The sequence below is a fragment of the Aethalodelphis obliquidens genome, unplaced genomic scaffold (assembly GCF_003676395.1).
Source record: "Aethalodelphis obliquidens isolate GAN/ISIS:26980383/991018 unplaced genomic scaffold, ASM367639v1 scaffold11, whole genome shotgun sequence".
Lineage (NCBI taxonomy): Eukaryota > Metazoa > Chordata > Mammalia > Artiodactyla > Delphinidae > Aethalodelphis > Aethalodelphis obliquidens.
The window spans coordinates 39,911,275-39,938,895 of NW_020837955.1; the positions used below are offsets into that span (position 1 = coordinate 39,911,275).

Consider the following 27,621-nt stretch of genomic DNA (forward strand, 5'->3'; position numbering starts at 1 on the left):
CAGCCGCTCCCCATCGCTCACATTACCGCCTGAGCTCCGCCTCCTGTCAGATCAGCGGCGGTATTAGATTCTCATAGGAGCACGAACCCTGCTGTGAACTGTGCGTGCGAGGGATCTAGGTTGTGCGCTTCTTATGAGAATCTAATGTCTGATGATCTGAGGTAGAGCTGAGGCGGTGATGCTAGCGCTGGGGAGCAGCTGCAGGCACAGATTATCATTAGCTGAGAGGTTTGACTGCACAGAGACCATAATAAATCAATTGCTTGCAGACTCATATCAAAACCCGACACAGCAAGATCCTTTTTGACCCACCTCCCAGAGAAATGGAAATAAAAATAAACAAATGGGACCTAATGAAACTTCAAAGCTTTTGCACAGCAAAGGAAACCATAAACAAGACCAAAAGACAACCCTCAGAATGGGAGAAAATATTTGCAAATGAAGCAACTGACAAAGGATTAATCTCCAAAATTTACAAGCAGCTCATGCAGCTCAATAACAAAAAAACAAACAACCCAATCCAAAAATGGGCAGAAGACCTAAATAGACATTTCTCCAAAGGAGATATACATATTGCCAGCAAACACATGAAAGAATGCTCAACGTCACTAATCATTAGAGAAATGCAAATCAAAACTACAATGAGATATCATCTCACACCAGTCAGAATGGCCATCATCAAAAAATCTGCCAACAATAAATGCTGGAGAGGGTGTGGAGAAAAGGGAACACTCGTGCACTGCTGGTGGGAATGTGAATTGGTACAGCCACTATGGAGAACAGTATGGAGGTTCCTTAAAAAACTACAAATAGAACTACCATTTGACCCAGCAATCCCACTACTGGGCATATACCCTGAGAAAACCATAATTCAAAAAGAGTCATGTACCAAAATGTTCATTGTAGCGCTATTTACAATAGCCAGGAGATGGAAACAACCTAAGTGTCCATCATCGGATGAATGGATAGGGAAGATGTGGCACATATATACAATGGAATATTACTCAGCCATAAAAGAAACGAAATTGAGCTATTTGTAATGAGGTGGATGGACCTAGAGTCTGTCATACAGAGTGAAGTAAGTCAGAAAGAAAAAGACAAATATCGTATGCTAACACATATATATGGAATTTAAGAAAAAAAAATATCATGAAGAACCTAGGGGTAAGACAGGAATAAAGACACAGACCTACTAGAGAATGGACTTGAGGATATGGGGAGGGGGAAGGGTAAGCTGGGACAAAGTGAGAGAGTGGCATGGACATATATACACTACCAAACGTAAGGTAGATAGCTAGTGGGAAGCAGCCGCATAGCACAGGGAGATCAGCTCGGTGCTTTGTGACCACCTAGAGGGGTGGGATAGGGAGGGTGGGAGGGAGGGAGACACAAGAGGGAGGGGATATGGGGACATTTGTATATGTATAGCTGATTCACTTTGTTATACAGCAGAAACTAACACAACACTGTAAAGCAATTATACTCCAATAAAGATGTAAAAAAAAAAACAAACCCATCAGTGACAAGTGACAATTGGCAAGTGACAATTAAGACGGGACACAAGCAACACACTTCGGGTGTCACTGTCTCCCATCACCCCTAGATGGGACCACCTAGTTGCAGGAAAACAAGCTCAGGGCTCCCACTGATTCTGCATTATCGTGGATTGTATAATTATTTCATTATATATTACAATGTAATAATAATAGAAATAAAGTGCACAATAAATGTAATGTGCTTGAGTCATCCCGAAACCATCCCCCCACCCCCCAGTCTGTGGAAAAATTGCCTTCCACGAAACCAGTCCCTGGTGCCAGAAAGGTTGGGGACCGCTGATTTAGAGACCACAAAATACCGTGATTTATAGATGATGAATAAACTTTCATTCTGGTTGCCAAGTAGATTTATATCCTTAGTGTCACTGCAAGGTTTATTACTGAACTGCACTGTGGGATAAAAGGGAAATCATTTGGAAAATAAAATCCAGGCAATTGGGAGAGTTCCCATAAAGACATTTTCCCTTAACATTCTACAATTCTGTGTTTAATTATTTTAATTAGAATAAAATAGGTCTACTTCTAATCAACAGACATAGAGTGATCTTTTTTTCCCTCGTTTCTTAGAAAAAGACACAACACGAAACCTTTATCATTGGTCCGAGAAGGACACCAGTAATAGTGTACGTGCAAATATCTCTGAATTAGGGAAACAGTCTTTTAGCTAAATCATGCTTCTTGTTTTCTTTGCAGACTGATGAAGTAACAATTGACTTTTATCTGATAAGCGCATTTAAAATTCCTTTGTGAGTAATATTGGGAGAACTAGGCCCAAATATTTATTCAGAAGATTGATGGAAAAACATTCACGAGATCAGATCAGCACTAACAGGGGCGGTGTGGCCAGTGCTAGCTGCGTGATGAACAGCACATTTTTATTACTGCAATGACTTCCCCAGCCATCTCATATCTGCTGGGTCACTTTTCTAGCTACATGCTCAGAGAATGCAAATTAATTTTAATACCTGCTCCAGCCAAAAATCATCAGCGAAAGCAGATCAGCCAGAGAAGGAATTCTGCAGTGCCTTCAGGAGAATTCCGCTCCTCTGCTGGTCTGTGAGTTAAATGGCTGTGCTTGGCTCACCTTGGGAAGTACGGATAATGCAATTCAGATTAAGTTAGTCTGCTTTGCTACATGCGGCAGAGCTTCCCAGAGTGACCTGGTGTGGTGTGTGCCCACTGGCACTTAGAATCCACGGAGGTTCTTCCGGCACACTCACATGGCTATAATCCAAAGTGAAAAGGTAAGAAGGTAGACCGTGTAGAGAGATACAAGAGACAGGAGTGCTCCCGTGGAAGAGGTAGGGAGGTGGAGACTGGGTGGGAGCAGTCAGGGAGGGCTTCCTGGAAGAAAGGTTTTCCTGAAGCCATCTTCCTGATGGGTTTCCTACACACTCACAGGTTAAGACGACAATCTGGAAGAGCCAGGAGGACCACGCCAAACATTAGAGGGGACATAAACTGAGATGGAGGCAAGCCAACCCGAGCTGCGTTTGAGCACTGCCCAGCTTTCCTAGTGGCTGCAGCATTGAGTACAGAGCAGCGAGCAGCAGTGATTCCCAGTGAGCAAAGTGCTCAACTGAGAAGTGAAAGTCAGCACACAGCCCAGGTCATGCATTACAGGAGTCACGGGAAAGAGCCTTGGGGGTAAGATAGTAAGACAGAAGCTAGACTTGAGATGGACTGGGGGGGTTAGGCAACATGTTGCAGGGCAGAGAGGAAGCGGGACAGACAGGGCTTCTGTCAGGTGGTTTGGGGGCACTGATGGTGAATGTTCCCGGAGATAAAGAAGGACAGCCAATGAGACCAACTGGGACAGGTAGGCAGGTGGGCAAGCTAGGCTGGGAGGGGTCTGGGCTGCAGGGTGAGCATGGAATCCAGGGAGGCTCAAAAGCTGAAGGTGGTGCGGCCCCGGCTGGGGGAGTCGCAGTGAGGGCAGGATCACGCCACAGACTGGTCACCAGGAGATACTGACTGAGCCCCTACCTACGGGTGCTGTACCACCTACTAACTGCAGGTGCGAAACTGCCTACTACCTGGGGGTGCTGTACCTGATGCTTCCCACGTGCTTTCAGCCCATCCTCCCTCAAATGCATCCTGCCGGGCAGAAGCAATGACTGACTCTGGAACTCTCTAATTCCAGGTTACGGTCAGCCTTTCAACATGACCAATCCCTCCCCCCGGGACCCCAGGAGCTGTGCAGAGACTATGGGGAAGCCCCACCTATGTCCCAGGTAACTCAGGGGACATGGGCAGGTGGAGCCCTGATTGGGGAAGGAGAGAGAGGCCCACAGGTTAGAGAGTCAGTACCTCAGACGCTGAGAACAAAGGCCGGCCTCCCGCCCTTCCCCCAGACTCCTCGAGGCTCATCTTCTCCCCATGACTCGGCAGTCACCAGTCCCACCGACTCCATCACCTAGGAACCGCTGCATCTGTTGCCCTTCGGCACTCCACTGCCTTGCCCTAGACTGCCTTCCTCACGTCTTGCCTGGAGCTACATAGCCTCAGCTTTGACGGCAGAACAAGGAGAAACCCAGAAGCAGCATATACAATGCCTGGTAGCCCCTTGGACTCCCCTTTGGCGCTTCTGTCTCCCCCTCTGCTCCCCATCCCCATTTTACGGTCCAGCCATAGCTGATCTGAGCACCCAGCGACCTCTCCCTACAGTGCTTCCACACCCTCCCCCAGCACATCCTGCCCTCCCCACCCTGCCCCACGACGCACCCTCATAGTCTCTCCTCATCCTAATGCAGTACGAGGTCTCCTCCGTCAGGACCGTATCCCAAGGTGGGAGCGAGTCCACCACCCGTGGTTTGCCATGGCAACCCCCTTTCATGGCACTTAGCAAATTCCAAGGTCATTGCCTCTTTACCTGTGTGTTTTCCCCAAGAGGTGGGGAGGTCCCTGAGACCAGGGACTGTGGCTGGCACACAGTGGGTTCTCAAGAAGGGTTTGCTAAGAGATGGGTGAAGATGTTCCTCGTGTCACTGCTGGAGCCAAGCCCAGGTGGCCCAGGTGGCTCCTGGACAAGGAAAGAGGCCAGGCATGTGTTGGCTTTGGGAACTCAAGCTACAGAAGATGAGGTATTAGGACAGGCTGGGGCTGTAGGCAGGACCTTTATAATGCTGCTTCCCAGACTCGCTCTGGTCCCAGCTGGTCCTGAAAATCCCCCATCTCCACACAGGGAGCCAACTGAAAACTCACACACGTGAGCATGCACACGCGTGTCCGCACACGTGTGTCACTGCCCCTGTGCCTTAGAGGCTGCTCAGGATTCATCAGCCAACAGGAAGCCGAGCCGGCCCTCTGGCCCTCACTGTAATTGTCCTGGATATCAGGTGCGCGCTTTCCCGGCAGCCCCTCCACAAGTGGGTGTTTGTCAGCTGCCGGAGGTCCCACCCGAACCTCTCAGGTCTGTGCCAGGCGGGCCCTGATCAGAGGCAGCTATCTCAGCTCGGAAAGCAATCCGAGTCTCCCCTCTAACAGATGTCTTGACACTGTAGCCGGAGCTCGTTCACGAATATGATTTATTAACTAATTTAGCGTGTAAGAAAAACATCTGCATCTTGCTTTTATCATCTTGCCAGCAGACAGGCTGAAGACAAGATGTGTACTGCAGACTCGATTAATGGAGCCTTAAGCACTCCCTGCGCTTGTCCAGAGCTCGCACAAGGCTCTCGTTTCAGAAGTTGTCTGATTGAGCCGACCTAACACAAACAAACACGAGAGTAAACCTCTCATCAACCATAAATACCGCGGGGATCGGAAGAGCGGCCATAAAATCGTGCGCTGAAGCCTGCCCAGAGCATTCTAGTCATCAGGACCGTCTCGGAATTTGGGTAATAAAAAGGTGCCTCGGTTATTTAAGACTGGGTCTGATCACCTTTTATTATATACATGATTTTAAGATTTTCATTCAAAGGAATGTGAACATGTAAGGATAATATCTGTTTGGGGCAAAACATCACCACAGGCTGATGGAGTGGATAGAACTGTCTCCCCAAAAAGATATGTTCAAGACCCCTCCCTTGTATCTGTGACTTGATTTGGAAATAGGGTCTTTGCAGTTGTATGCAAGTTAAAATGAGGTCATACTGGATGAGGGTGGACCCTACTCCAATGACTGGTGCCCTTATAAGAGGAAATTTGGACACAAAGACACACAGACACAAGGGAGACAAAGGCGGGGATGAGAATGACGCCTCTATAAGCCAACCAACGCCAAGGAATGCTAGAAGCTGCCAGAAGCTACCGGAGCGAGCAGAGGGGCATAGGATGGATTCTCCCTCTGAGCTTCAGGAAGGACTTGGTCCTGTGGACATCTGGATTTTGGATTTCTGGCCTCCAGACTGCGAGAGAATCAAGTTCTGTGACTTTGGCCACCCACCCAGTCTAGGGTCATTTCTTACAGCAGCCCTAGGAAATGGATACAGATGACCAAGGCAGCTTCCCTCTGATATTTGAGATGATGATATTCCAAGACACTGAGGCCCGCGGTGTGGCACGGCCGGAAGGCAGCTGGCCCAGGGGACGAGCAGGAATGGCCCCACGCATAACAAGTTCCCAAATGTCCATGCGTCTCCATTTTTTTCTACACAAAGTGATGGGAGCTGACCGAAAAGGAAGACTCTTAGACACCATTTTCATCAAGCAGGATCTTCAAAAACGTGGAGGCCAAGTGGCCCACACACCACGGGCACCCCGGCAGCCCTCCCCAGAACAAGCCTGGACACTGAAGGCCCTGGGGGGAACCCCGGTTGTAACTGGCACTTGGTGCCTCATGGCAACCTGAGAAATCTGTACCCGAACCCAGATTGCTCTCTGTTGAGCCAGAAACTAAGGAGCCGCCAGAGAACACACCCAAATAGTCTGTATCTGCCAATCGGCTTCCAAAGCCGATGAGAGACACATTTTCAAGCAGGGAAAGTCTTTGCACGTGTATTTTGTTGATTTCCTTTTCTTAGCATCCTGGGAAGTGTTACTGGGGCTGAGGAGCAGGTGTGCTACTAAATCCTTCACCGTGAGAAGGATGCATTCAAGTTTGCCCTTTCTGGGGTCTTGGACGACTCCCCCAGCAGAACTGCGGGGGGCGGAGGGGGACCTAGCCTGCCCGTGGTTAACAGGAATCCTATTCCAACCCCTCTGTCCTCTGTCCCCCCCATCCCCCCTGTAAGATCTTGGTAATATTTGCTAAGCTGCATTTTATTGAATATGGTTATTTCCCCAGAGGACTTTTATTCAGAATTAGACCCATGATTTCACCTCCTGGGGGCCGGAACATTTTCCTAGGAAGAAAGATCTTGTTCGTCTATCCAAAGAAATAAAACGGAGGTTTCCCCAGGCCTCCAGATTTTAAGATTTGAGTTGGCAGGCCATCAGAATGTGCTCCCATGTCCCCATCTGTGCCCTTGTCTCTTCTTATTCTCGCTGGTTTAATAGTCTGTTTATAAGCTCCACGAAGAAAGGACGGAGGCCAGCCTTGCTTACTGCACTCTCCCCAGCTCCCAGCACGGAGCCTGGCCCAGAGAAGGGGCCTGGTAACGACTTCTCCAGTGAGTCAGTGAGCGCTGCCCTTGCAGGGTCAGCGCGACACCGGCCTCCTGGCGCTTGGCAAGCTGGCCATCCCTTCTCTGAGCTCACGGCAGGAAAGGGGTTTCAAGATGATGAATGTTGATATAGACAAGCTGGAGTCAACCTCTCACCCCGAGACCTGTTCTGCAATCTATCAAGGGCAAAGGGCACCTCTTGCAAGTATCTGTTAAGAAGCCAAGAATTGGAGCCGGCTGCCCTGGGCTGCTACTTTCCCGGCTAAAAGGGTAAATTTGGGTCCCAAGTTATCTCTGCTGAGTCCAGTGCCCGTACACGATCTCTCAGGACGGGCTGGCTTCCGGGGCAGGCTGTATGACCCTGAGGTTTGGGTGCTTGGGCGAACATGAGTCCTGCACAGGGCAGGGGCACCATTTGGACCACCGGCCTGGGTGAAGGTCGTGGCCCCAGGATCCGGCAGTCTCGCCAGCCCTCCCGAGCCACCTGTAGCTTACCGCTAAGAGGGTGGGGAACGGTGAACTGCTTCTTATTGGCGCGGACAGGAAGGAGACTCTGCTTCTGGCCCAGGCTCTCCTTCTGCTGGGCTTTTCTCTGCTGTACCATGTGTTCTAGCTTCTTCAGACGTTCTTGCGAGCGAGAAATGAACTGAGGTTTGCGGACTTCCAGGGCCTCCTAAGAGGAGCCAGGAAAGCATTTTCTTTTTAAAAGAAATGATGCAGAAAGGCAACACACCTGTCTGATTGGGTCGAGAGGCTGATGCATGAGCACATCCCAATTTTCTCCCAACACCTCATGGAAAGATGGCAACAGACACGTTGGTAACATAGGTCTCAGTCAGCACCAGGGGCCCCACTGCAGCACGACTGACAGTCACCAGCAGCAGACTGTGAGTGCAAAGGCACACCTCCGCCCGTTCCTTCTCCTCCCTGTCAATTAATCCATTTCCAAAATCTGAATGCCCTAAATTCCATATTCCAAAGCGACACAGGTGGGAGAGGAATGGAGGCGTTCCGAGTCAGCTGCTTCTGCAGGGAGCTGGATGCCTTAAGAAGCACAGAACCAGATCCTCCTCCCAGCATGAAGCATGTGTCTTTTCAGGAGAAACAGTAATCATAGCTAACGGAAACAGCTTCTCCTCCCAGGAAGAAAGAGCCGGCAGGAGAGCTCTGCCTTTGCAGAATGGTTCTGCAAGCTCCATAGGGGAGGTCAGAATTCCCGTATTTCCTCTTCGGCCTCAGCTCTCACCGCATCCACCACTCCGTGCATGGACGAAGCCCCTACCACAGATTTACTGAAAAGGAGTAACCACCGCTGACGCACTCTGCTCTGTGCTAGACACTAAGCTCAATGCTTCATGTGTATTTGTTGTCTGAGAATCCCCGCATTGCTTCTGGAAGGCAGATACATTTATCCCCATTTGACAGAGGCAAAAACTGAGGCTCGTCGTAATTTGGTAGATGGCCTGGCGACCCTCAGCTGTGGGTGTCCCATGCTTTTCCCACCCTGCCTTTCACTGTCTTAACCTGATATTCCTTACAAACCGCTGTTCAAGTTGATCCCCTGCCTGGAGTACCACCCCCGGCTACACCCATCGGCTCAAGTCTCGGTTCTCCCAGTAAACTGCCAGGTCTCCCTGTTCAGCCTGAGCTTACTGGTCCTTCACAGACCACCCCGCGCGAGTGATTCACGCACATGTACTGTCATGCTAGGCTGTGAGCTCCCGGATGGCAGGTGCCCTATCTCCTCCACATCGCATCCCTTACAGCCACTGCCCCAGCTCTGCAAATAGCAGGTGCTCAGCACAGGCCCTCTGGAGGTGCTGCCACAGCGTAAACGTCCTCTGCCTCATTCCTCTCCCAGCCCTCGGGGAGCTCAGGGGTTTCCAGGGAGAGGGCGACGCGGGCTCCATCCGTGTCGTGTTCGCGCCCCTAGCTGCTGTGCCAGGAAAGGAGTCTCTTGGCCAGTTGGTCTCCAAGGTGCCAGCCCCAGGTCCCAGACACGAGTCACTGGGGCCTGGAGAGATGGCCCCTGGGGACGGCCTGTGGGCCCAGGCGTGGCTGCTGCCCCGGCTGCCCGCCCTGAGGATGCAGGCTCAAGCTGCTTTGGGAGCACGTGAGTCTCTCACGGTGGGACCACCTGGGGGACAGGGGCGCAGGGCCGGCAGGTGGGGCCTGCTGCACACCAGCAGGGCTGCTGACACGCATCGTGTGTCTCCCAGAAGGCGTAGCTGGCTTGCTCCGGATGGTCTGTCCTTCTAATCTTTATACCTATGTATTTTTTGAACTTTAAAAAATGTGTACATATTACTTCTACAATTGGGGAAAGACACAGAATGAGAGGTTCCATACCCTTGAACTCAAGGCCATGACTTTGGGACTTCCTTAATCTTTCAAAGGCTTATGTTCTTATCTGAAGATAGGGCTGTAGGGACTCCTGCCTCACGGGGGTGCCATGAGGATGCAAGGCCCTGACGCCCATGAAGTGACCCTCTCCGTGTCTGGGTACCAGAAAGTTCTCAACAAATGCTGTCATTGCTCCAATCACGGTCACTACTGATGTTATGCGATCCCCATCCTAGCCTGGGGGAGTAGACATCATCATCTCCTTACTCACATGGTGGAACAGAGGCCCAGAGAGGTTAGGGGACCTGCCCAGAGTCACACAGCCACCAGGAAGCTGAGTCAGGTCTCCAGCCTCAGAAGCAGAAGTGAGGTCATGTGCCCACAGGCTCCCCGGGAGAAGTCTCCCCTTGGCGGGAATCACGCCGGGATGCACGGAAGGCCTTACCTGCAAGGTCAAGGAGCTTGTGGGCATTTGCGGGCTCTTGGAACAGTCTTCCGGCAGGTCGTGGGTCTCTGGTCCCTGGGGGGTTTCTGGCTCAGTGGGTGCTGGCTCGGGCTCGGGCGTGGTGGGCTGCTCACTCTTCTTGCATTCCTTTATTTTAACAACCAAGTCACAGCACGTGTAATCTCCTGGGAGAGAAGATTAGAATTCCATTTAGAGAGCGCCCAGTGATTTTCTCCTGGTTCCTCAGAGCCATGAGACACAGAAGACAATTTTGAAAATAGAAACACCAGTGGGTTATTAATGGGCCTCGTTAAGCCCACGAGATCACGCCTCATCACAGACGCCCAGCTGCCCTGGTCACGGGGAGGCATGTTCGTAGGCAGCCAGACCTTGAGACTGGCTAGTGATGCCGTGGAGGTATTCCCTTGGCTTCTGACGTTCAAAATGCCTTTGCTCCCGATGCAAAGAAACTTTTTCTATTCTGCGCTTCCTATTACGTGTGTCCTGTACAATTATTTCAGTTGGGTTGTTTGGGGACCGTGTATTAATTTACCTTATCTTTGCTACGCTAATGATGTAAGACAGAGGAACGGTGTTCAATTATCTCTCCCTCCCCTTAATCTACCAGAGACTAGCTCTGGCTTTACATTCATAATTGGAACTCTCTCTGTCTCAGCGCGGGACTGGGCTCCATCCTGAAGCCATTTTGACACTCCTTGGTGGAAGAGATCAGAGGATGAGTTCATGCCACAGCATTTCGGGCAGGGCTGCCTTTGGGGCGGTGAAAGTGGGCGATTCATACGTATTCACTTAGCCCTCACTGACCAACTGCTCCACTTGGAACACAGGGTCTGTCCCAGCCCACTCTTCCCATCTGGGCTCCCTGACTCCCCTCACCACACGAGCCCTAACCACAGCCTTACCAACCCTCTCCGGTTCTGAGACTCACGAGTGGTCCCCTCACTCCTCGTACACATGCCTTCCCATCTCCACGAAGCCCCTTTGGTGCCCACCCAGTGACCTCCTACCTCTAGGCTGAGTTTTTCAGGAAAACGCCCCCTCCTGCCTCCTCTGTGTACCTGCCGTGGAGCACACTTCACACACTTGGCAGCATCAGTGGGCCCGTCACAGGATGCTTTAACCCCACAGGCCTGTGACTCCCTTGAGGGCTGGACCGTGTCATGCTCACCACGCCTCTCTCCACACTGCCAGCCCAGGTGCCCAGAAGCAGCTAGTTCTGTTGGGCGTGGAGAGGTGGCCACAGGACGCATCTCCACGGTCCCATGAATGTCTTAACTGACCCCCCATTATAACCTCTGCCATTCACACCCAGATCCTCTGTGGTCTGGACCAGCTGTCCTGTCTCCACCCCAAATCCATCAATGCTCCCTACTACCTACAAGCCCTACAAGGAAAGCAGACTTCTCATGGCTCGTTCATGGTGGGTGTTGCCCTACAGCCACCAATTTTGATGCTCTACCAACAACATGCTGCTTAGGGGTTCGCAAATCCTTCTCCTTGTTCTTCTAAGCATTTGCTCCAGTTTTTTTCTGGAGATTTCCCTGTTGCTCCCCCATCCCTGCTTCAGGCCTAACCACTAACCCAGATATCTGTCCCCCAACCCCCTACGGCTAGAGCTAATTACACTTTCTGTGGTACTGTTTCCATCTCTTGTGAACCTTTATTCCAGCTCACCCTATACTCGGGGAAGCCACGGTTTCCTCCCATCCTTCCCCTCCACAGATCCAGTGACGCAAGGGCAGTCCTGACACACTCATCTTCTCCATTACTCATGACAAAGCTTTGTCCATTATCTTCAAAGTCTCTACTACTGTGGCCAGTCCTCCCCAGCGGCATGGTCTGTACTCATCTCTGGCCAGTCTCAGCCTCCCTGCCTGGCCCTCTCCCATCCGGCCTCCACATTGTCCAGGAGACAATCACCTTCAGAGCAAATCTAATTAGGTCTCTTCCCCTTCAAGGACTTGGCCCAGGCTTCAGTCCAGACTCTTTTAGTGGATTTATACGGACTTTCCAACTCGACCCACGGGACCCTGGATTCACACTAGCCCCCCCTCCACCCCTGCACTCCGGTCCCCTGGACCCCTAATGAGCCATGCTCTTTCCATCCATTCTTTGTTTTGTGTGTGCTTTTCCCTCAGCCTGCAATGCTCTTCACCTTACGGTCTGATTTTTAAACCTCTAATCAGCTTTCAAGTTCTTTCTCAAAATCATTTCCTTGAGGAAGGTGTCTCTGTCCAGCCCCTCCTTGCAGCATCTGGGGCCGTCCTCCGCTTCCTGATGGCTCATCACAGGCACAGTTACAACCCCGATGTCTCCGGTACCGGACTGAGAGCACCTGGAGGGGAGGAAGCACTGTGCACAGTGCCTGGCACACAGTAGGTGTTTAATAAATGCTTCTTTGATGGTATACAGTGGGTATTCAATACATACTCCTTTAATGTATTGATGAATAATGAGCTAGAGATTCACTTGGGTTTCAGGAAAAAACGTTTTTATCAATTACCATAAATATGTTAACTTTTATAATCCAAAGCTCTATAATCTTTTCCTTTCTGTCCTTATCCACAGCTCTTTGGGAAAATCTTTAGAGTGATAGGAAATCTAAATTTTCCTCTGTTATAACTGGGCACCACAGATCTTTTTTCTATTTTATTCCTATGTTTTTTTATATATCAATGGTCGCTGCAATATTCGTAGGGGTCAGCCACTTGGCCTTTAGAGAAATGATGGCCTGGTTTGACTTCTGTGAGAGGCTGAGACGGGGACCTATCTTCAAGGCACTGTGAGGTCAGTGCACTCTGTTTGTTGAGAGCCTGGCACATGTGGGGTCTCCACGCCCCGGCCATTATCCTGGCCAGTCAGTTACTGAGGACCACCCTCAGTCTGGCGCACCCGCTGCCTTCAGGGCAGCCACCCCGGGTCTCAACTCTTCCCTAACGAGGCCCGAGAACCTGCCGGGCACCTGGGAGTGGCCTTCTTCTCAGCTTCAGGCAATGCTGGCCTCGTGCACAGTAGGGCTGGGATTTCCTGACCCATGCAGTGCTGTCTTCTCGCTGCTTGGGAGGTAGAACTTGCCCACTATTTAAACCTGCTGGTCCTGCTGCTTCTCTGCTTGTACAGTTGGAGAAAAGGCAGATTCCTAAGGGAAGCTCAAGTGAACCAGGGCCCGGGAAGACCCTGCACCATGTTCCCTATGAAGATTAAGGAAGAATCATCTCAACCCTATACCTCCCTCGCTCCTTACCTTCCAGGAACTCTCTTTCTGTCTGAACACTGCGGTCTTCCTGCAGAGATGTGCATAAACCTTGGAAGGGGCAAAGGGACCCGGGTAAAGGGAAGCTGAGTTTCGGGACGCTTTGCTGTTGACTCTCTGCGGGTTCAGAGAGGTCACTAGACTGACAGCTGTTGCTTGGAGAGCTAGACCCATCAGGAAGGGGATCTTTAACCAGCTTCTGTTCCACTGGGGAAGCAGACACAGTCACGTGTGCTCCCTCTTGTTGCTTCTCGCGGCTTCCAGAAAATACTTTTGGTTCTACTAAAAATAAAATGAGAATTGTGCTCAAAACATCTGATGAGCCCGCGTCTAACGTGCTGACTTCTGCACGCCACGCTCTCCCAGAGACAGGCAGATGGGCTGCAGTGCTGCCTCGAGGGGACAGGCGTCATCGATGCCGACGTGCATGTGCTCACCCAGCAACGACATGTGGTCACCAGTTCTGGCCAGACGTGCCCGGGGTTCACTCGGGAGCCCCTCTACATGCACTGCTCTCATGCACGTGGCTCTGAAGAGACCGTGCTCCCTGGTACCCTTAGGAGCTCAAAAGACCTTCCAGACGGTAGATAATTGAAAGGGTGGTTTAGCACATTGACTCCGGGGGAAGATACCTTGGGTTCAAATCCCCCCTCCACCACTTATATGCTCTCTGGCCTCATCTATAAAATTGAGATAATACTATAACAAGGTAATAATGTTAAATATTATATGTTTAATTTTAATATATTTATTTTTATAATAAATTTACCTATTTAAATAATAAGCAATATATTTATGGAATGTATATAATCGTATTTTATATGATAAACAATGTAAGCATATTATTAATATAAATACTAAATGTTAAAATCAAGGTAATACTATAACAAAATAATGATCCAGCTAAGGTGTTTAGCACAGTACCTGATACACAGTAAACATTTAATAAATGTCCATTATCATTATTATTCCAGAAACAATGATGCTGGGTTACGTCCTATGGCAAGTGCAGATGCAGGATGTAATTTATCAGCTGTCTGTGCTCAGCTCTAATAACGCAGTGGGTCTAAAAGGTGTACAACGTGTTGCTTGTTGCCACATTGTAATATCAAAGGTCTGGAAACCACCTTGTGCTCATCAGCAGGAGACCGTTAAATAAATTACAGCACTTCCCTGCTTCGCAGCAGCGAAAAAGAATAAGACACACTCTCCTGGGTAGAGGGGGAATCATCTCTAAGATTCATTATCAAGTGAACAGAGTGTGGACAGTGTGCCAGATCCGCTTCCCCAGTCAGTGCTTATCTGCTCAGAACATCCTGGGAACTGGATTGTCTTGGGAGAGGGCGACTCAGGACCAGGAACTGGGGGCGGGAGAGAGACTTGCTTTTCACACTTTGCCTGTGTTGTACTCTTTGCTTTTGCTGTCTTTCTTTTTCTTTTGGAATACTCTATAAAGTTTTAAAAGTTATTCACTTTAAACAAGGCAGTGACTCTTGACCAGGTGTCATCTCTTCCCTATGCTGAGGCCACCTAAGGGGAGACAGGCACGGCTGCCAGTGGGGGTGGGACACATCCAGACCTCCTGCATACGGGGGGCAGAAAAAGGGTCCTGGGAACCACTGGAATAATCGAGATTCTTGGAAGATTCTCATCCTATTTTCTGAGATGTCTTGTACACAAAAAGGAAACGAGCCCATGACTACCAGGCACTGATGAGAGTGGTGACTTCTCTTAAAATGCCAGTTGTCTGCAATTCCTTCCAGCCTCTCTGTCCCTGAGTCCTGGCATCCCAGCCAGTGAGGATAGGCTGAGCATGGTGAGGCTGATGCTTGGAGGGGCTGGGGTCCCACAGGTTTCCTTTCAACAGCCACAACCTCCATTCCCTTCTCTAAAACGCGATACCCACTGGGTTGATATTCTATAGCTCAAATACTCACTAGCAAAGCTAGTCAACTAGCTCCTACAAAGCTAGTCAACCTACTCAGAGCTGAGCTAGGCTCTAGGACGTAAACCAAAACCAACCAAAAGATCTGCCCAACAGCCATGAATTCCCTCTATTAAACTCTCATCTTTGACTCAGAGACGAGCTCCTCGGACCATTACACGGTGCTTCTCTGTGCTCCTCCAAAGCTCATTTTTTGTTGTGAAATGTATTATATTTGTAATTAAAGATATTAGAGCACCTGTGAGCCTCCTAGATTAAGAAGCAGAACTTTCCCTGGGCTTCAGCTTTCCTATCTGAGCCCCTTCTGGATCATACTCACCCAGACAGAACCACTTGCCTAAATTTCGTGTTGCCTGACTCACTGCTTTTGTCTATAATGTTCCCACCTATGTAAGTATCCATAAACAATATACTTTCAATACCAAAAATCTGAATAGCGAGCACAAAGTCAGCTGTTTTAAGGTAAAGACATCACTGTATCCATTAGGAAAAAAGCTTTCAGGAGAAGAGAGTTCAGCATCTCAGGGCCATTGCTTCCCTGAGACTTGACGGGGTGTGATTCTGGGGAAGGTAGTGATGAGCCGTGAATGAGTCCTGAAAACGAGGGGCTGACCACAGTCAGGGCGTCAGGCGGGGCCGGCGGGCAGCAGTACAGTCAGGGCAGTGGGCCGTGCTGGATTTTCTGTTCCTGACCTCACCATGTCCAACTGCAGACCTCAGGGCGAAGTTCCAGCAGGGCGCGTCTCTGCGCTGAAATGTGGGCCCTGAGCTGCCCCAAGTGCAGGGCAGGGAGGGGAGAATGGAGACCTCACCGACACAGCATCAAGACCAGCCAAGAAGAGACTTGAATCTGGGCCAGGCAAGGGCACCCCCAGCGCACGCAGACCCTTAGCACAAAATGAGGAAAAGCTGCCCGAGCCTCAAGACAAGGTGCCTCCACGGGCCAGAAAGTGTCACAATGAGCCCATTTGATAGAAAAAGACCCTTTACTGCTTCTTTCCAAGTACTGAGGTGATACATAATCTTTCGTGTTCTCAGACGAGCCCCACCCTGTCACATAATTCTAAAACTGTGGCAATTCGGGCTCACGATAGGAAACGCGCAAGTGGAGGGCGGTTGCTAAGCAGCGGACCAGCACAGTCGCCAGACTCTGTCAGTGGAATCGCAGAGGATGAGCGAGAAAACCATGAAAACCACGCACAGTCCCAGAGAGCATAGCTGTGTGGGGACCCTTAACAGCCCAAGGCAGGTAGATAACATAGGGGACACATCTTAGAGTCATTTATCTCCAAGTTAGCTTAGAGTTGTTACAGGTGTTTTGGTGTCAAAACTGAAACCAGCTCTCTAGAAAGATCTTCTCTTAGGGTTTGGGTCTCATCTCCATACACCTTCCTACCTTCTAACACCAGCCAATCAACCAAAGAGATGTTTCCAAGCCAAGTGGGCTTCCTTGAATCCAAGACCACATTTTCTCCCACATTTTAATGTTTCGGGAAGTTATATTTTCTCCCCTCAAACGCTAGACCATCTTACAACAGACTGTCTTAGAAATAACAGTAACTGAAGCTTGTGTTGATATTTCTGGGTCATCGATAAAAATACCAGTTTCTAAATGCAACTACGGTGGGTCTCAGGCTCTCCTAAAAATCTCATGTTACTTGCCACTACCCTGAGTGGCCCCAGACTTCCCGCCACCCATCACCACCTTTTTAAAGCTCCTGCATCTACCTTTTATGTATAGCTTACCTACCTGATCTTCCTGCCTCACCTGTGGGCTTTCCTCCAGCAAACCCCATAACTGTGCATCTCACTGGAAATCAAAGAAGTGAGCTGGAGAGGACTGTGTATCCATCAAGTGGAAAGCCACTCTGAACAGCGCCCGGGGGTGAATCGCGGACCCCCTCACTTTAGGCAGGATTTTGCTGTCCCCAATTTTGACACAGGGACACGGGAGGCTGCTGCTGAGGGGAAAGGCAAGATAGTCTCTGCTCAATACATGCTAATTCGTGGACACACATATCGCTAAAGAGGAAGGAAAAGGCGGTAACCCTGGGTACTCAAAACACACACAATTTCTTCAGCAGGTGAAATTCTCTCCCCTTTTAACAGGAGAGAAATCCTCAAACTACCTGCAATTACAGTACACAGAAGATGACATAACAGAGTCTGTTGATGACCCATAGAGAAACAACCAACAGAGAAAGCAAACGACAAGCTTTTACAATGGACAAGGCTGGTGGGTACTTTCTCTGCTTTTTAACTGGTCAAGGCTTCATCTTCTGGCGGCAGATGAAAACTTGATTTCCTCATGGAAAGAGGTGTCCATTTGGTACCCTGCCTCCCACCCTATCTAGACTTCTGTTTAAAATCAGCCAATAATTGTTTCAGCATATTTCTGTTAAATTTCTACACAGAGATGTTGCAGCCCAGGCAGGGAGTCAGAAAGGGGGGAAAGAGCGGGGGCAGCAGCAAATGAGATAAACGGCTCCTGGCAGAGAGGAGAGGATCGGATCGGGAAGAGAAGCTGTGTTTGGGAACCTGCACGTCCCAAAGCCCATCCACTCGGCCGGAGCAGAGCTGGAGCTGGCGCCTTCAGGAAGAGAAGAAAATCAGGGGAACAGACAGCAACTTGAAGATCAGACAGCAAGGATGAAGGGGCGTCCAAAGGCAGCGGGGCCAGCGGAAACACACGAGCGAGTCCTTTCCTTTCCAGGAAACGAGACTTCCTGTCCATATGAGCCCTTCCTAGACAGTAAACAGGTTTCTTCTGCTGTAAGCGGTAAATATTTCTCCCTAAAGAAGGAGACCTAAGTGGGGAGGGGCGACGGCCAAGAAATAAAACCGACTTGGGAAAAGTGGTGGCAGTAGCTCCAGACCTCTAAAAGGAGCCTTCCCTTTTTGGAACCTGGAGCAGATAGGGGCGGTGGGGGGTGCCAACAACTGTTGTTAAGATGTCAGTACGGTGTTAGGACAAAATAGGCAAGCCCTGGCATTGGAAGAACCTGTATTCAGAGGGAAAAGGGGGAAGATGCAGTATGTTCATTGTTATTGTTCTAGGGTCAAGTTTCAAGATATCATGTGGGTTAAAGCCACTGTGGAGAACTGTATGGAGGTTCCTTAAAAAACTAAAAATAGTTACCATATGATCCTGCAATACACACACACACACACACACACACAGAAAATGGAATACTACTCAGCCATGAAAAAAGAAGGAAAAGCCATTTGCAGCAACATGGGTGGACCTGGAGATTATCATACTAAGTAAATCAGAGAAAGAAAAATATTATATAATAGTGCTTATATGTGGAATCTAAAAAGAAAGATACAAATGAACTTACTGACAAAACAGAAAGAGACCCACAGACATAGAAAACAAACTTATGGTTACCAAAAGGGAAAGGGGGAAAGGTATGAATTAGGAGTTTGGGATTAACACATACACACTACTATACATAAAACAGATAACTAACAAGGACCTACTGTATAGTACAGGGAACTCTACTCGATATTTTGTAATAACCTATAAGGGAAAAGAATCTGAGAGATATATATATATACATCTGAATCACTGCACTGTACACCTGAAACTAACACAGCATTGTAAATCAACTATACTTCAACTTAAAAAAAAGATAATACGTGAGGAGTTTGCACACAGCTTTCATGTACAGTAAAGGGTCATTCATGCATTGAGAGTATCTAGAATGGACACTGAGAAACTGGACGGAGCTCTTTTTCCAATTATGTTATTATCTTACAGTTTTAAGACTGTAGAACAAAAATCTCAAAACATACAAACAAATATTTGGAAGGCAAAAATAAAACCCACACATACATACACACATGCACACATGAAAACACACACAAACCTGCCTGTTTTCTAATAAATGAATTACCTGGACTTTCTTGCAGGTGATAAGAGACACAAGTCCCAGTCAATGATTAGATCACACCTTTCTACCTGACACCAAGGAAACAGAGTCCCAAAGTATCAGTTGTCCCATAATCCTTTATCCCAAAGCATGACTCAGATTCCTGAAGCACAGAAAACACATTTTAAGCTTTTCTCAAAACTTGCTGCTAGTTTCCAAAAGTGACTATTTGAGGTGATAATTTTTTTCAGTAAGGCGTATTTCCTTTAAAAAATCATTTTGTAAATTATAAAAGCAATTAATTATCACTGTCAAATTTGAAATATTAAAAACATAAAAATCATTGACAATCTGTCACTCATAAAAATGTTCACAGTGGTTTTCTTTGGGAGGTATAGCACATTTCTAGTGTAATGCACGGCTGTTTTCCCCTTTCATTTCCATTTTGCGTATAGCTTATAACTAGACAGGACCACCCTGGGCCATACCAGTGGTGCACAAAAGCACGGGTTCATTATCACACTGTGATTTGGGAGATTTATTGCTGTTGATGGCCACCTTTCCATTCTGTTTAATAATTCTGTCAGGCTTTCATCTCTCCTCCTCCTCTGGCTTTTCCTGGGTGCTCTGAGAATAACCAAGCAGGTTATGCTGCACGGTAAAAACTGATAAAAAAAATCAAACCGACCTGCCAGGGGTCAAAGGGAGCAGCAGAGAAGAATCTTAGTTAAGGCTCCTGCAGAGTGAAATGCCCGCTCAGAGCCAGGTCTCATCCCAGAATCGTGTGTGTGTGTGTGTGTGTGTGTGTGTGCGCGCGTGTGTGCGTGTGTATTACCTGCTCTTTCAAAGAAATTGCTTGATCTCTTTATCTTCAACAGCTATCCACTGAGTACCTACTATATACCAGGTACTGATACAGAATGCTTGGGATGCAGCAGGAAAAACAGTAAAATTCCCGACCTCACGTCAAGGACTGCTTGCTCCAGCCCCTCCTACAGCCAATGACCATCATTTCCATCCAGCTCCCAACCAATGACATCACCTCCACTCCTACGGCCAGTGATCATCACCTCCACTCCTACTCCCCTCCCAACCAATGACATCACCTCCACTCCTATAACCAGTACCATCACCTCCACTCCAGTCCCCACTCCTACAGCCACATTCCATACCTGAAATATACCCATACCCAGAGTTGCTTCTCCCCTGAACCAGTAAATTAAAACCTCCTACTCTCTGACGAGATCCAACAACTCTTTCAGCTCACAGAATGCTCTCTCCATGCCTTTAACATCATCACTGAAGACCTTAAGTCCCCACCACCTCTGGTAGACTCGGCTGGTTGCCTACTCAATATCCATTCTTATCTTTTTTCTTAACTTAGAGAATCCTCGTTTTGTTCAAGATGATAATGGGCCCAGCTCAAAAATCACACTTGCTGTGGTGTGCTACTGTTCCAACCAGTGAGATAAAAGCAGAAGTCCTTTGGGAGAACTTCCGGGAGGGTCTCAAGAGGGGATGTTCAGCTGGTATTCACTGTGGATGTGGACGTGATGGCTGGAGTCCTGGCAACTATTCTACAAGCATCATGATGAGGGTCACACCTGAAGGAAAGTGGAGCAGAAAGCAGAGGCGTGAGCTCCTGAGGACACTGTGGGCCTGCCATACCTGCCCCAGATTGCCCAACCCTAGATATCTTTTTTTAAAAACTGAAGTACAGTTGATTTACAATGTTGTATTAGTTTCAGGTGTACAACACAGTGATTCAGTTATACGTATGTATACATACGTATAAAAGACTCTTTTTCAGAGTCTTTTCCCTTATAGGTTATTACAAAATATTTAGTAGAGTTCCCTGTGCTATATAGCAGGTCCTTGTTTGCCCACCCCTGGATTTCTTTTATAACAAAAATAAACCCTTATATTTTCAAGCCACTGCTTTTTGGATGTGTTGTTACTCAAAACTAAATGCAAGTCATAACTGATCTGACCCCACCTGTCAAGGTATGGGTCTGGATCGGCCAGGTTAGCGGTAGCACGCATCAGAATCACAGGGAGGCCTTGCTGAAATCCACTATCCAGGGCAGCCCAGCTCCAGCGCTTCCAGCTCAGTAGACATGAAGTAGAGCCCAGCAATAGGCATTTCTGGGTTCCCAGGTGGTGGTCCCGAGGCTGCTATTCCAGGAGCCACACTGTGAGAACTGCTAAGTTAGGTTACAATGCGGTGAAGAAACAAAGAACAAAAACACATTATTGTGGCTCAGTACCTGGCTACTAAAAATGCGGTCTATGAACGTCACCACCAACCACACCTGGGACCTTGTTAGAGACGCAGAGCCTCAGCCCTCACCTCTGACCTACTGAATCAGAATCTTCCCTGGAGCCCCTTCCCAGGTGGGCTCAGCACAAGTTACACCCCCAGAGCCAGCCCAAGGGGCTCTGCTCATCACAGAGGCTCATGGAGGCCCCACCTGGGCCTCTGCTTCTGTGACCCCTGAGAGAAACGGCACAGACTGTCTGCACTGGCCCATCAGGGCTTCCACTCCCAAGTCCACCGATAGCTCAGTTTCACCGGCCACAGCAGACTGTCAAAGTGGAGGGATGTGCAGTCCTGCCACGCACCACAAGGAGAGCACGAATGTGGAAGAACAGTCTTAAAGACTCCAGACCAGCCCTCCAGCTTCCCAGCCTCTCTCATCCCTTCAGCTGCTCTCAGACTAGGGACGAAGGACATTCAAAAAGGTACAAGTACAGGGCTTCCCTGGTGGCGCAGTGGTTGAGAGTCCGCCTGCCGATGCAGGGGACACGGGTTCGTGCCCCGGTCTGGGAAGATCCCACATGCCGCGGAGCGGCTGGGCCCGTGAGCCATGGCCGCTGGGCCTGCGCGTCCGGAGCCTGTGCTCCGCAACGGGAGAGGCCACAACAGTGAGAGGCCCGCGTACCGCAAAAAAAAAAAAAAAAAAAAAAAGAAAAAAAAGTACAAGTACAAAGGGAGAGAGAAATTAGGAGTTCGGGATGAACAGATACACACTACAATATACAAAATAGGTAAACAACAGGGACCTACTGTATAGCACAGGGAACTATGCTCAATATCTTGTAATAACCGGTCATGGAAAAGAATCTGAAAAAGAATACATATATAACTGAACTGCTTTGCTGTACACTTGAAACCAACACAACATTGTAAACTAACTACAATTTTCAAAAGGTACCAGTGGAAATGTAATGACTAGAACGAAGATCCAAACCTTCTTAAAAACTAGGAAAAAATTATAAATAAAAAGCAATGAACACATATGTTAGAGATGAAGAGATATAGCAAATATAACCAAACAAATTATGCATTTATGACAAAGTTGGCACCAGACATCAGTCTTTCCATGAATACAAATGGACTTAACTCGCTTATTAAAAGAAAAAGCCTTTCATTGCAGTTTGCAGGGCAGGGAACTTTGGCAATGCCCAGCAGAATCCCATGTGAACTTACTTTTCAGCCCAGAAATGCCTCCACTAGGAATCCACTCTAGTGGGCTCCCAAGATGGTCCACAGACCTGGCCTGCATCGGTGGCCAGTTTGCTCTGGTCCTCTGTCGGCAAACAAGCCAAGGGCAAAAGGCACAGATCTAAGGAGGAGGGCTCAGTCCCCTGGGGAATAATGGCCCTACCACAGAATCAACAGACATCACTCGGACAGACCAGGCGTAGAACCGCCAAACAGCTCATTCTGGCTCCCGCACCGAACTGAGGGTGTTGTCGCCTGTTCTGAGAAGTCCAAATGACCCAACGATGAATGAAGCCGCTGCGTGGGAGCTGACTAATGGAGCCCCGAGGGCTCTTCTAGTTCATGAACATGTCAAAGTGATGTAGAAAAGGCTGATTTGAAAGCCAAAGGGCAGCAAAACACAAAATGTGTTAGTATCTGTAATGAGACTAACACTTCCAGGCAGTTCAGGGAGGCCTCCGGCTGAATCAGCAATTGAGGGCTCATCCACAGTAGCTCACGGCCAGATGAAAGCCGTGATCCCCTTGGGCTGATCTGACGTGAGCCCCCGGGTGGTCCACACACAGGCACATCCTGACATTCCCACATTTTAGAGCAACAGCCCACGACGCCTTCCACGCTCGGAGGCTAAATGTTGCCGTATCACAATGCAGCCCCCAGCATCGGCGCGGCTGTCATCCTTGTTTGGACTGCCTGTTCTCTGGCCATCATTTGAATATACACTGCATTTCCCCTTCTTTTCAAAAATGAGTAGAAAATGGGCCTATGAATCTGCTTGGGACTCATTTAATATAATTAAGATGAAGACAGAAATCATCAGGTGTTAGAAGCAGCAAATCTTTAACCTTAACTCGGCGGTCACTGGACGTAAGCCAGAAACTGGTTGATTCCCTGCTGAGTTGTGAAGGAAATGAACAAAATTAATGAGCCAATTTGAAGTGCTTAAAATGATCAAAGTCTGGGCCCAGAGAGTGAGCTACAAAATCAGGGATTTTAGAATACTCTTGAGGGCTCTGATCCCAGAATTCCCTTCCTCAAAGTGTTTTCCTGTACGCAGTCAATTTCCACGTGTGGTTTCAGGACTGGCTGTAAAGAATCCCCTATTTCTTTGCTTTGTGGTGCTGGGCCAGGAGGAGAGGCGATCGCCTGACATACAATACTTCCACTTCCCGCCTTCCCAGGTCAGGCGGGTTCCTCCCTCCAACCCCAGCCAGACCCTCATTTCCACTCCAGGATCTGGAAACCCCATTTGGAGAAGATATAAATACCTCCGAGGGTTCCATGTCAGAAAAGGAAGTGAATTCCAAGGCTGCGGGATTCCCGTGGAAAAGGCTCTGGGTTCTCCTTCTCAGCGCTATTGCCACCCGCTGGAAGCACTTCCTTGCCGGGCTGACGGCATTCTTCTGGTTTTCTCAGATGCTTTTTACAAACCTCAATCATGTCAACCCAAACTCAGCTGGAAACATGTGGCCCTGTGTGCATCTTCTTCTAAGAATGCTGCACCCTTTGAAGAACTATTTTTGAAAATCAGAATTGGAGAGACTCCCCAAGGCCTCTGCAGAGAAGCACAGGCCACGTGAAAATAGTAACAAAGAATAAATCCAGCAGCCAAGAGAGCCTGAATCAGAGCCTGCCAGGACGCAGTCTATACGCAGAGGATGAGACCCTGAGGCCAGCTGGTTTTCTCCGTCTCCATCTCCCAAGACTATGAGGCGTGTACAGCACATGTTCTTTCATTCCCCACCCTCTCCCCCCAAAGGCCATCATCTCCCTATGAAATAAACAGGTGGCGTTGCACCCAACAAGTGCTCACTCTCCAATCCCTCGGGTTTCACGTGGACTTCCTCACTTATTTACTTCTTGTCAGAAGGAACAAAACATACTTAGTTTATGGGCTTGTCCCAAGAAGCCACTTAGGTACGGAGAAACGGGAAGATATTGAATTGTTTCTAATTGCTACAGTGAGTATGTGTGTCTGGCAGAAGCATCTCCCTTACATCCGAAAGAGGGGAGGGATTTCTTTGCAAAAATAAACTTGTCACCTTACTGAAAAATCATTATTTTGGAGCAAAGTGGAGGAGGCAAAAATCACAAAAAATTACAAGCTCCTTCTGAACCAGTATCTAATACACGAGCCTGGGGAACGGAGAGAGGCCCCATGTATTTTTATTCTTTCTAGCTGTCTCATATTGGCTAGAGTAGGAAATCACTTTCTTGTGACATTTTTAAATGTTCAGTTAATACAGCTGAGTGTTGTTTTATATGAACTGGCACCTCTGGCAGTGAATTATACAGAATGATGGTAGGATGTGCACTTTTTTTCCCATACCAAAACTCCCTCCCATTTTTTTTTTGGTCAGAATACCTAACTTATTCTTGATCTCAAAGCAGTAAGAAAAAAGCGTAGTGGATTGGTTTTCACGGGCTTTAAAACTTCTGAACACCCCAAACGAGATTTCCACAACTTCTCTTAGGAAGGTGGGTCACTGCATTTCACACTCTCTGGTTCTGTCCAGTTCCCTCCTGTCCTTGGAGCCACTCTGTTTCTCCTGGTGTTTTTCAAAGGACTCTTTGGGGTCAAGCTGTGCGCTAAGCACAGCATCCCTTAAAAGTGACTTTCCAGGCAGTTGGTCTTTAGGCTGCATTGCATCTTGTTGATTTAAGAAAATGTTTTTTAAAATGGTCGTTGTTAACATCGTACATCTTAGCATTAGCGGAAGCAGGGTGAGGGGTACAAGGAAACTCTGTGCTACCTTTGCACTGTACGTTGAAGATTACCTCAAACTTAAACTTTTAAAAAATAGTCATTTGTGATACGTTAAAAAAAAAAAAAAAACTTCACAGAGTAACAGTTTTCAGATAGTAGTTGAACGTCACTTCTCAGTTACTCTGTTCTATGACTCGCTATCTCTGTATTTGCTGATTCACCAAAAACGGCACAGACATGTTTGTAAAATCCTGCGCCATACTTATTAAAACAACCTGGTGCATCTCAGCAGGGTTTACAGTTTCCGTCAATTTGCTGGTGAGCAGAGATGGGTCATCAGCTGCTTGGAATCCCACCAAGGTCGGGTCCCTTTACCTGGTATCTGCGTGATCCCTCAGCAAGGGAGGGTCACCAATCTGCCCAGGATGTCAAGTTTGTACCGAGATGTCATCTCAGAAAGATGGAAGACATTTGGAACGCAAATGATGGAAAGAATTCAGAATACACACCAGAAACCTGGAGCTCTACTCCCTCCTGGTTCTGCCTCCCCCTAATCAGTGATGGTGCACAGGTCAGCCCGTCCATCTGGCCTCAAGTTACTCATCTATACAATGGGATAATAACCATCCTGCTCTGTGAGAACACAGGACAATGTGAAAACTCAGAAAGAATAATGCATTGGGCAAAGGTGAGCCTCCATCATAGTTTATGCAGCCCTAAGGTGCTCCATGTCTAAGGCACAGCCTTAAAAACATGATCCATAAGGGATACAGATAGACTTTATCCTTCCTTTCAAATTTAGGAACAATATACACACAAGGAGGCATAGATAGGCAGGAAGACAGTCTGTTCAGTCTTTGACCCATGTCCTCCCCCCATGCCGGAAGTCTACTTCCTGCCCACTCTGCCAACTTACTGGATGAAGGCCAGTGAAGGTCAATGTGGGTTAGGTTTGGGGCCATCTTATATAGTGGGATGACAGCTGTCCTTTGAGTGGGACAAACCGAGCCATCCTCCTGGCCCTGCAGGAGCGCTGGGGAGGGGTCTCTGCTCTCCAGCCCCAGAGGCCTTGGTCTGTCCCTTGACTGTGCCCGGGCCCCTCCTTGTGTCATGCAGCGGCTTTTCTGCTGGGGAGCAAGGAAGAGGGAAGGACGTGGAGCCGCCTGCAGGGAGATCAGAGGCCCTCGGGTGAACTTCAAATGCGAAAATGAGCCTGAGGCGGGGAACACCAGCCCCGGCCTCTTCCGCATTTTTCCTTTAAGGCTTCTCACCTCCGAAGATGCCCTGACCACTTCAGTCAGATTTAAAGGGATGCAAATATCTGCACCGGGGTGGGGGAAGTGGAGAGGAACACACAGTGAGATTCATGACAGACCTCTGCCCAGCCCCAGGCCCCTGACAGCAACGAACACAGTCAACCCTGCATAGAAACAGAATTTCTGGGCCAAGTCCAGTCTTAAGCTCTAGGGTCACATACGTAAGCTCCAGCATTGGGGAAGAGAATGTAGTGAGAAGGGGGTTCAACCAGCAATGGATAGGTTTCCCAATAAGCACAGCAGATCCCACCCTGCCCAGAGCTGGAGGGCTTCAGGTGGGCCAGAGAAGACTCTCTGGGTGCTGAGCTCCCAAGAGACCCTGACAGTTCAATTCCAACACATCCCCAGTGGGGTCTGACTTGGGAGGACCCTCCCCCAAGGACACAGCTGACGATGGGCAGCACAGATAGTCCTCACTGTGGCCACCAGCCTGCTGTTATTTACACACTCAGGGATGATTCCTTTCCTCCATGAAGAGGCCTTTCTCCCATTAAGATTAATAGGAGTCATGTGGCTGAAATGAAGGCATTTCATTTTCCAGATTTTCTAAAAGTAAAATGTGGTGATGGAAAACATATGTATTGTTTCTATTTGGGATTGTAAAAACACAAACCAAAGGAACCAGGGAGATTCATGGCCCAATCCTTCTCGATTATCACAGCAGATAAGGTTACTCATCATTAAGTAGGTTTAGGTGTGGGGCCATCTGAAGTCCTGGCTCAATTTGTTATATGAGCACAGTTTAAGTAATGCTTTTTTTCTTTTATCCCGTGAAAAATACATCCCGTCTTTTCTTTGATGACCAGGATACCAAAAGGTTTTTTTTAGTAGACTGTGGAATGGTCATATGTTATGGTTCAAAATAAAAGGTGTATTCCAGAAAAGTTTCCTGTAAAGAAAATGACTAAAAAGGGAATTTTATTTTCCTAATGACTTTCATGATTTGCTCATAATTATGTATAGTAAGGATTTTAAAATTACCTCTTGGATATGAAATAAAAAATCATAGTTAAAAACACCAACATCCTTTTGTAGTTACACGGTTAAAGAAAAGGTGGTGATAAAAATGTCAATAGCATTCAAAATACCAACAGCACCCGGGGCCAAAC

The 27,621-nt window shown here is 48.3% G+C and overlaps 1 protein-coding gene across 1 annotated transcript in view; it reads right to left on the reverse strand.

The window, feature by feature from the left end:
* Positions 1–27,621, reverse strand: part of CUNH10orf90 (chromosome unknown C10orf90 homolog) — a 73,508-nt gene that overhangs the window by 20,253 nt on the left and 25,634 nt on the right. Inside the window, exons 2-3 of the mRNA XM_027112935.1 lie at positions 9,891–10,075; positions 7,598–7,775 (exon numbers count right to left, since the gene is read on the reverse strand). Of these exons, the coding sequence (XP_026968736.1) occupies positions 7,598–7,775; positions 9,891–10,075 (363 nt within the window). The remainder of the gene's footprint in view (positions 1–7,597; positions 7,776–9,890; positions 10,076–27,621) is intronic.